The sequence below is a fragment of the Squalius cephalus genome (genome assembly GCF_949319135.1).
Source record: "Squalius cephalus genome assembly, chromosome: 6".
In the NCBI taxonomy this organism is placed as follows: domain Eukaryota; kingdom Metazoa; phylum Chordata; class Actinopteri; order Cypriniformes; family Leuciscidae; genus Squalius; species Squalius cephalus.
This window is the reverse complement of record NC_137127.1, coordinates 9692721-9703321: the sequence shown is the minus strand read 5'-3', so window position 1 is coordinate 9703321 and position 10601 is coordinate 9692721. Positions and strand designations below refer to the sequence as shown.

At 36.7% G+C, this 10601-nt stretch overlaps 2 protein-coding genes across 2 annotated transcripts; one reads left to right on the top strand and one right to left on the bottom strand.

Moving 5' to 3' along the window:
• Positions 1 to 120: 120 nt before the first annotated feature.
• Positions 121 to 1049, bottom strand: mt2 (metallothionein 2). The gene is made up of 3 exons (XM_079874310.1): positions 904 to 1049; positions 592 to 657; positions 121 to 503 (listed from the first exon to the last, which is right to left on the bottom strand). Exons 1-3 carry the CDS (start codon positions 926 to 928, stop codon positions 412 to 414), a joined length of 183 nt encoding a protein of 60 aa, XP_079730436.1. The 5' UTR covers positions 929 to 1049; the 3' UTR covers positions 121 to 411.
• Positions 1050 to 2851: 1802 nt separating this feature from the next.
• On the top strand, positions 2852 to 10512 carry bbs2 (Bardet-Biedl syndrome 2). Its single transcript, XM_079873549.1, has 18 exons — positions 2852 to 2954; positions 3782 to 3945; positions 5195 to 5422; positions 5595 to 5720; positions 5809 to 5871; positions 5972 to 6049; positions 6124 to 6228; positions 6343 to 6429; positions 7074 to 7209; positions 7287 to 7426; positions 7516 to 7654; positions 8091 to 8262; positions 8446 to 8575; positions 8691 to 8810; positions 8889 to 9026; positions 9103 to 9215; positions 9296 to 9444; positions 10079 to 10512. The coding sequence occupies exons 2-18, from the start codon at positions 3829 to 3831 to the stop codon at positions 10183 to 10185; spliced, it is 2148 nt and encodes a 715-aa protein (XP_079729675.1). The 5' UTR covers positions 2852 to 2954; positions 3782 to 3828; the 3' UTR covers positions 10186 to 10512.
• The last annotated feature ends 89 nt before the right edge of the window (positions 10513 to 10601 follow it).

Sequence of the window (10601 nt, the reverse complement as noted above, 5' to 3'; positions counted from 1 at the left end):
GCATTAATAAAGCACTTGAATAGCAGGTCAAGAGCCATCCCTCATTATAAGTCAAGGTGCATAATGTATATTAGAGTTCACACACACAAAAAAGGTATGAAATAAAGCCACACACACCAATAACTGCTGACATTGATATATTGTAGACAAGGTACATGGCAGAAAGACTTACAAATGTATGTTAATAAAGAACAGACATCTTGTGATAGTCTTATTTGTAGCAGTACAAATCAGTGCATCATTTTCCCTCATTAGCCTTTGTTAAATGATTCCACAACATTAAACAGTGAGATTGGAGAACAACTGGGAGGTCATTTATTTCATAGAAAGACAACATTATGCGATGCAAAACGATGACAAATACAGATGAACAAATTCACATTGTTGTAGCAAAACATCACGTTGACCTCCTCATTGACAGCAGCTGGAGCCGCAGGAATTGCCCTTACAGACACAGCCAGAGGCACATTTGCTGCAACCAGACGGGCAGCAGGTACAGCAACCTGTGACAATAGAAAGATAAGTTTAGCCACCTCAGAGAGAGAGAAAAAAAGAAAATTATAGTAGTAAACAGTTATTAAGTTCACTTACTCTTCTTGCAGGTTGTACACTGGCAGTTAGTGCACTTGCAGGTGGCACCACAGTTGCAAGTTCCAGCTACAAAAAAAAAAAAAAAAAAAAAAAAAAAACATAACGTTGCTGATATAACTCCCATTAAATCAATTCAATAAAACTAAAACTACTATCAGATTGTGCTAGAAGCATCAATTTTATGTTTGGTTTGAGGCTTTATAAAAGTCCACCTATATACACACCCTAAAAACAATACAAGTGTATAGTAGGCTAACTTGATTCCAAAACTAAATTCAACATAACTACAAATTCAATGTCTAAAACACTTACTCTTGGCGCAATCACAAGGATCCATTTTTCCTCAAAGTATCTTTAAAGAGCCCGAAAGTCCTTTGGAAGTATCGCTTCACTCGGTCGGTGAATGAGTTGATGTAGAAGGTGCCAGAGAAGTGATCGCGCGCTGCTTTTATACAGCTCTGATTGCACACACCGAGTGCAAAAGCCCGCCCGCTTCAGCCTGCACACGGGCGTTCATCCTCAATCACACTGGGTGCAAACTATCAAACAATCAGGAGTCATCATTCCCACCGTCACATCAATGTGTTGGTTTTAAGATTATATAACTACCATTCCACTCCACTGGCTGAATGTTGATTGCTGTTTGTTTACGTGATTATATAATTATATGCTTTTGTTTGTTATTTTGGGAGATGGAAAGACCATGTTTGATAGCGTAAAGTAGTTTGTTAGAGTCAAAGAGGTCTATAAAATACCATACTTTGACATACTTGCCCGGTATTTGAGCTTCTTTAATGGTTTTAGATTTCTGTGAGAAAGGCAAAGTAATACGACGCCTTTAAATATTAAAGTAAACACGTATAATAGTCTAAATAAGTTATATGCCCAACTTAAGCAGATATTGGCCCATATATGACATTAAAGACACCGAAGATGCTCGCCTAGAAGCAATTTTAGATTTTATGAAAGCTTTATTCTCTCCCATAATTGTTTGTCAACAGTTTGTCCTCTCTGCACACGGCACTAAAGTGAAACAAACTGCGTGCGTGTGCGCGAGCGACAGCCTCATCACGTGCTCCCTGTCTGCACTCGGCGGAGATGCGGGCGAAACCTCAGTAAACAGAAGAATTGATTTGCACTCGTTTACTCTCGAGTATTTTTCCATTACCAATTATTCATTCCAACTGAACTGATGTAACGAGTGCAGAGTGTCTTTGAATTTTGGGGGTGAAGAAGATAAATAATTTAAAGCGTTAAAATGCCAAAAAACGCACGTTTTGAACACTGCTCAGTCAACAAGTGCACGTCCCCATACATCTATGGGTTATATGGGGACGCCCCCCCCCCACACCTAGATTAAAAAGTCACCTAGATTAAAATGTTAATAATACATAGATTTCCACATATTTAAATGTCTTAAATCTAAATAGAAGAAAATAATTGTATACTTATATGCAAACATATTTTGAAATATATATTAAAAATATATTTAAATATTTGATTTTAGCCCCTTTTTACTATTTTTCACATATATTAAACATGTAAATATATTTTTATTGGAAATATTTACATATTTATTTCCTTTACATACGTTTAGATATGTGCAATATATTTACATATCTTAATTTCTAATATTTGTGAATATAGATTAGTTTTCTGTATATGTAAATCTATTTTGAAATATTCAAATATTTAATTAATGTTCCTTTTTATATTTCACGTGTGCCTCCATATATGTAAATATTTTCATTTTACATACATTTATAAACAATCAAAATGCCAAAATACATAAAGCAAATAAGCCTGCAAATGTTTTATCTGCTAGACAACGCTATATATTTAGATAAATAAACTAATCTAATAATCTAATAAACTAGATAAATATAATTTAGGTAGATCTAAATTCAGATGATCGCTCGTATCATTGTTATATATCGGCCAGCCCCAAAACTTGTTAAAGCATAGGCATAACTTATGACATTAGTCTTATGCTTTACGTTAAAAAAACCCCAAAAACAAAAAAGACATAAAGAGATAAAGTCCGTACACGGCTCCAAAAAGTAGAAATTTACAGTCTGTCAATATATTTCTACTTGTTGGACCCGTGGTGCATGTGCCGAGTTTTTGTTGTTGTTGTTGTTGTTTCCCCCAAAATGATAATTACAGATATCATAAGTAGTTGTTCTTGATGCCAAACTGCCAACTTTTATTACGACCTTTCTTTTAAGTTCTTAAATCAGGACCCTGCGCGTGCTCACTTGCACATCCTGCTGGAAACAATCCTCTCCAAGTTATGGACATCAGTTTGTCCTGTCAGTAATAGCAGAATACAACACCTGGCAGCGAACAAGCTAGCGGCTCCGGTAAGACACTTCCATTTATTGTAACTCGTATGTTTATTGCAGTAAAGGGAATATAATTATGCACACATTATCATCTCCAAGCACAGTATGAAGGGTTTCTGCTAATTAGCTACGCAGAGTTAGCAGCACCCCTAGCCAGCGCATAGAGAATACACTGAGTTGCCTGGATCTGGCTAATATATCGATAGCATGTAAATTTCTTCGTTTTGAATGAAAATGGCGTCGCATAATTAATATGTTAAAATAGAAGTACAAAGAAAAAAACTTATTTTTTTGAAACCTAGTGAGTAGACGTGTACACTAAAAGGATTAGCAGAATAGCATGCTAGCAGAAGTGGCTTGGTAATGCCGTGACAAGCTGCCCACTGTTGCTAGGCAACAGAAGCCCCATCGGGCGAGAAGCACAGTAAGCTGTTTAATCTATTACCCAGAGAGAATGGGTAGTTAGATGGGCTAAAGCCTGAATACAGTCTCTTGTTGTGGATCATTTCCCCTTTACCCAAAATAGCCTTTTCATTTCATTTATATTAACTTAGTTCTAATTATGTAAACGTTTTGTTTATTTGATAGTGACAATACTGACATAACATTTTTGAGCTGTAGATTTTAAATATTTAAAAACAATATCAAAACCGGAAAATGTATACAAAACTGAGTAGACTATGTTTTATATATATATATATATATATATATATATATATATATATAATTTCACAATAATGCTTCATTGACTTGCGATCCATGTTGGAGATTCTTGTGGTTTTCTAGTACATGCGTGAATGTTTACAGAGTCATTGTTTTAACATCTGTTTATGGTATTTTCACAGGAAGTTTGCATTGGTAACATCTGATTTTGCTGTTGAGCTGTGCCACCATGTTAGTGCCCATCTTCACCCTTAAACTGAACCATAAGATTAACCCTCGAATGGTTGCTATTGGAAAGTACGATGGGATACATCCATGCCTCACTGCAGCCACGCAAGCAGGCAAGGTAAGTGAAAAGTATTATATTAAAGTAGAGATGCACCGATGTATCGGCTGATTTTTTTTATCAATTTAAAACCATCGGCATATCAGCTATAGAATGAAAATGCTTATTAATTAACTGAATGAAGGCTCTAAGCTGTATAATGTCTGTTGCATAATCCAACGTTTTTCTCTAGATAAAGTAATTAAAGACTTGCTAAAACAAAATAATAATAAAAAAGCCACTTTTGGACACATGAATCACTTCTAATTCACACAAAATTATATCAAAATGCCTGTCTTGGCGAGTATCCTTGTAATCATACTCGGTTATGTCTTCAATGAATGTAAACAGTTGAGAAATAAAACGCTTGTGTACCAGTATATTGGATCCGTGCAGCTTTTAAAGTGACAGCAGCCTAATATTCCTGCTGTGCTTCTGTCTGTGTTTTAATCATACAACAAAAGACATAAAAAATCGCTCACTACTATTGACTAAAACACTTTTGTAACTTTTATAAGTTACTAATCTATTTTTATAACAAAAGTTCAAATAAGAGAGAAAGTGACAGTATATGAATCACCAATAGTTGTATTGAAAAGTATTATATATTAAAATTATATCATATTAGATTGAATTACAATATGTTCTATTATATTATATTTCTCACTGTAATAGTTATTCTTCCCTTTGGCATCAATAGCACATTCAAAAATGTACAAAGCACATGTTTTGTTCAAGAATATTCATGTAGAGAGCTTTGCTGCTCTTGCCATTGTTGTAGTTGCATTCTTGTTTTTTTTCTCTGACAAGTGCCAATTTTTTTTTCTCTGACAGGATTTTTTCTAAGCTTGGTTGGCAGCATAGCCAGCTTTGTTTGTTGTATTTTATTACAATGGACTTCATAGTGCTCATAGCATTGCCAATCTCTATTTAGCCTTTTTTTTTTTTTTTGTACATTTACACAAGCAGCTCCTTGTGGTCCTAATGACAAGCGGGATTGATTTGATTGGCTATTTTAGTTACAAAGTCTGTGATATTTATTATACAATAATGGATAATGTTGTAATGTGGACACATGGTGTGCCTTGTTGAAAAACTTATTGTTATAAATTGACATGTAAAATTGACATTGTTAAAGCAAAGTGATTTTAGGACATTTTCAAATGTGTATTTGTAAAAAAAAAAAAAAAAAAAAAAAAATCTAATACATATTAATCCATTAGCATTTTTACACACGGTACAATCCAGTTTAACTTCTAAACCCATCCAGGTGTTTATCCATAACCCTCACACTCGAGGCCAGAGGCCAGAAGCCCACCGGCTGAGTCAGAGTACCCAGGACTCCGATATCTCACTCCTCAATATCAACCAGGCAGTCAGCTGTCTGACGGCTGGTACTCTGGGACCCAACACCACAGGACACACGCTGCTCGTAGGCTCTCAGACTAACCTGTTGGCCTATGATGTGCATGACAACACCGATGTCTTCTACAAGGAGGTAAGGTTTATATGGTGTGTCTAGTATACATAAAGCTGCAGTGTTTTTTTATTTTTTTTAAAGAATGGGTTCTTAAAATAAAATGGATTTCTTAAGACATTGATACCAGGTGATTGAATGGTTCTTATCCAAGTAAAACAGAAATGTTTATCACATGCTTATTATATAACAGGTGACTGATGGGGCCAATGCCATTGTTCTGGGAAAACTAGGAGATATCCAGTCCACCCTTGCCATCATTGGTGGAAACTGTGCTCTGCAAGGCTTTGACTATGAGGGAAATGACCAGTTCTGGACAGTAAGATCATTTTTGCGTCCTATATTCGAAATATATTTGAGAAACAAAACTATGAAGGATATTTATAGGTATACTTATTCTTTTAAAGGTCACTGGAGATAATGTACGATCACTTGTGCTTTGTGACTTTACTGCAGATGGCAAGAATGAGGTATTATTCTTTTCGTTTTCACGTCATAATGACAAAATACGTTTGTAAGTTATTATAAAATACTGCTTTCATAAATTGACCACACATCCCATCTTTCCAGCTGCTTGTTGGCTCAGACGACTTTGACATCAGGGTGTTCAGAGAGGATGAACTGGTGACTGAGATGGCTGAAAATGAGGTAAGAATTATGACATTTGGTTGATATTTGGATAATTTTTTTTATATACAGTTATTGCTTTCTGTTTTTTTCAGACAATCACATCGCTTTGTCATATGCACGGCAGCAGGTTTGGTTATGCTCTGGCCAATGGCACAGTAGGAGTGTATGACCGCACTGCACGCTACTGGAGGATCAAGGTAGTGCATTTTGGTCCATTCAAAAATATACCTGAATTAGCATTCTTTCCTAGAGGAAAATTATCATTAATCAACATAAATGAGTAAGAATAATTTAGATTTTTTTTCTCACAGTCTAAAAATCACGCCATGAGTATCCATGCCTTTGATCTTAATGCTGATGGTGTTGTTGAGCTCATAACTGGGTGGTCCAATGGAAAGGTCAGTCTTTTAGAAATTACACTGAGTGGCTGTTTACACGGCACCTTTTTCAACTAAAAACTGAAAACTTTTTACACGTTTTGGCTATCCATTTACACTACAACAGCGTTTTGGGGGCCTGAAAATCCAATGTTTTGAAAGCTGGTTTAAAAGTGCAAGTTTTTGAAAACGATACCGCAAATTTGTGAAAATTCAGTCTATAGGCACGTAGTATTTCTTTACAAAGTGACAACTACTGGCCGGGCACTGTAAAAAATGATTGCTGTGATTATTTATCACAACTTAAAATTCAACATTAGAATAAGAAGTAATGTGTTGTTTCAACTTAAAAAAAGTACTTGTTTGTGCTTGACTTAAAATAGTAAGTTTAGTTAACTTTAGTTTAGTTGGATATTTAAGTTATCTCAACAAATTTTAAGTTAAGAATTGCAGCTACATTTTTACAGTGTACATAATACAGCATTTTTAGTTATTTTCGCAGATCCGTGTCAACAGGGATCATTTTGACAACGTTGTCATCTGTAAACGCGAAGGAAAAAATTTTTTAGTACAGTGTTGTCGTGTAAACGTACCCTCACATTTTACTTATCAAGGTTTTTGCTGTACAAGTAAAAAGAGACGATTCCCTGTGATTCCATGTCTAGATTGATGCTCGCAGTGATCGCACTGGTGAGGTGATCTTCAAGGATAACTTCTCATCCTCTGTGGCTGGGATTGTTGAGGGAGACTACCGCATGGATGGACAGATTCAGCTTATATGCACCTCTGTGGAGGGAGAGGGTGAGATGACGGACATTTATTGTAAATGCATGTTGCCCTTGAGTATTGGCTCATCATATATATGTGTCATCCTACAGTGCGTGGCTATCTGCCTGCCAGTAAGGATATGAAGGGAAACCTAATGGATGCTAGTGTAGAACAAGACCTGATCAGGGAGCTGAGTCAACGTAAACAGAACTTGATGCTGGAATTACGAAACTACGAGGAAAATTCCAAGGTTACACATGCGGTTCTTTAGTTCAAATTTAGTGATTTATGTTGATGTTCAAAATGCAGTTTTTGGTGAGTGAAATTTGTGTGACATAGGCTCTTCCTGGAGTTTCGGAGGGGGAATTTAAGATGGGTGTAATTCCAGCTAACACACAGCTCCAGACAGCCTTGTCTGTACGAAGAGCCACAGAGAGCCAGAGAGCACACATAGAGCTCAACATCTCAACTCCGAATGGTACAGTTAAACCATCTTAACTCAGTTGCAACACTTTTTTCACCTGGACTACAGCTGATCAATTTTTAGTTCAATTATATAGACCTGTCATAAAAGCCACATTCAAATTTGTAAAATCTGTTTGACCTGTACAGAGCACCACGCATAACATATGGGGGGAAAAAACAAGATATCGTGGCCACAATTTAACTAAATTAAAACGAACGAATGAATTAGTACAATGTAGCCACAATTAGAATGAATTAGAACGAATTATTAAAACGTGGCCACGGTTTAACTAAAACAAGGAAACAAATTAGCTTAACATGGGAATGATTTACTAAAACAAGGGAACAAATTAGTACAATCCATGCCCTTAATATACGTTTTTTGGGCTCTATCAACATGAAGTTTTAAATGATAATATTATGATATTGTTTTTGCTGCCCTCCTTCAGAAACAATCATTAGAGCCGTGCTGATATTTGCTGAGGGGATTTTTGAAGGTGAGAGTCACGTGGTTCACCCTAGCGCTCAAAATCTCTCTGGCTGTGTCCGTGTCCCCATCATTCCTCCAAAAGACATTCCAGTTGACCTTCACATCAAAGCCTTTGTGGGAGGAAAGACAAGGTGATAAAATGTGGAATATCATCATGACGATTGTCAAACTTCATTATTTGGATTATGAGGATTCATTCAACTACTTATTTTAAGTTTAAAATGGTATTATGAAAAAATATGGTGGAAGAATTTCAAAGAAATCTCATGACGATGACGATGCATTTTTCTGTTCTCCTTCCCCATTTACTCCAGTACACAGTTCCACGTATTTGAAATCACACGTCAGCTGCCTCGCTTCTCGATGTATGACCTTAGCGTTGACTCCTCAGCCACAGAACCCACAGGAAAAGTCACATTCAACATCAATGACAGACCTCAGAGGGTAAAAGGACACACTCAATTAAAAATGGAACTGTGTGCATGACGTCACAAAAATCGTGCCATGTGTTGTTTATCATAGTGCTGATGAAATATGAGGCATGCATCTATGTCTGCAGGTAGTCATGTGGCTAAACCAGAACTTTCTGCTGCCCGAGGGCATTGACAGTCCAGACATCACCTTCACCGCACTGCGTGGAGGAGGTCTCCTGAGAATCAATATGCAGCATAGTGGAGAGGTGCTTTTATTGTGTGTTTGTCAGTATTTGTGAGCTACTTGATAAAAAAAAAACTCTAACTTAGTTCTTCCTCATCAGATCACGTTGAGAACAGATGACATTGATCTGGCTGGAGATCTGGTCCAGTCACTTGCTTCTTTTCTGGCCATTGAAGACTTACAGGCTGAAGCTGACTTCCCTGTCTACTTCAAAGAGCTACGAACCACTCTCACTGAGGTTAGGAATAGCAACATCATCTTTAAGATTAACATTTTTTGAAGTCTTTTAGCTGCAAACATTATGTTCGTGTTAGGTGGATGATTTTCACTCAGTGCATCAAAAGCTCACAGCGGCAATGGCAGATCATTCCAACTACGTAAGAAATATGCTGGTGCAGGCGGAAGATGCCAGACTCATGGGTGATTGGTGAGCATCTTAGTTTGATTGATCAGTCCTCTCGCTTTCTCAAAGACATGTACTCACAGAAATGATATTCTGTTTTTTAGGAGAAACATGAAGAAACGCTACATTGAGCTGTATGATCTCAACAGAGATTTGATCAATGAATATAAAATCAGGTCTAATAATCACAATGCCCTCCTCGCACGGCTGAAATCAGTTAACCAGGCCATCCAAAGGGCAGGGAGATTGAGAGGTGGGTGGATTTTACACAGTTAACGAGTATTCATAGTTTTCACTTGACGTCACACTGTATAGGAACGCCCACCTGGAGGGCTAAACAAGATTTTCCTCCACTGCCCGGCAGTTATTTTTACCAGGTTTATACTGAGTACTAATGTACTAAAACAGTGAGTTTTCCCCATATAAAACCTTTTTCAAGTAAAATCTTAACATGAAATATAGCGTGTTTGCATTCATATTCTGTTTACCTATATATATAGTATGCATCATCAATAAGAAGTATACTGAATTTGATCTTTTAATAAGTATATTAAGCCACATTAAGTGTTTTAGAATGTCCTGCTATTTTTCGTGATTGAAATACTGTGCCTGGTGTTTTAAATGGATTACAAGTGCCCCAAACTTGCAGTTTGTTCAAATATCGTTTTTTTTTTTTTTTGAGAGGTCATCTAAATATTTATGGTTTGAAACGGATGGAAAATGGACAGGCTTGTGCTGCAGTTCTATAGATGTTTTGCCTTCTAGGTGCCAGTCATATGACTGAAAACTATGAATAGCTTAAATGGTCTCTCAGCTCATTAGTTCTTTTTTTGGCAATTAATTGTAATCACGATTATAATGAATTAATTTCCAATTATGCTTTTCAGTGGGAAAACCCAAAACTCAGGTTATCACTGCCTGTCGAGATGCCATCAAGAACAACAACATCAATGCTCTTTTCAAGATCATGAGAGCAGGGACTACTTCCTCCTGAGGAACATCTGGTCCTAAATGACCTTAAGCAGAAGTCTGGAAGATCAGACCACATTCCTGGGGGAGAACCCCCAAAACAGGCTCGGAAAGTGCCCAGTAGCCTACTGGGAAATGAAAAGGCCTGCATGAGGGGATATATTTTGAATCCTGCCTTCACTGGCTGCAGTTTTGTTTTAGAGGAGTAACTGGGTTGGTCTGTCAGTAACTGTAAAGTCTTAGCCAAAACGTGATAGCCAAAGAGACTGTATTTTGTGTACCAAGGCAATGTGTTTGTAAATCGACTGGTTTTATCTGTATTCAAACAGGATATTAAATTATTATATTAATGTATCTGTTTTCATTCTATCTGTGCTGTTAAACGGTTACATCTAGTTTTATTTTCCACTATGGAAAAGCAAAAGGGGCAGCAACGGGACT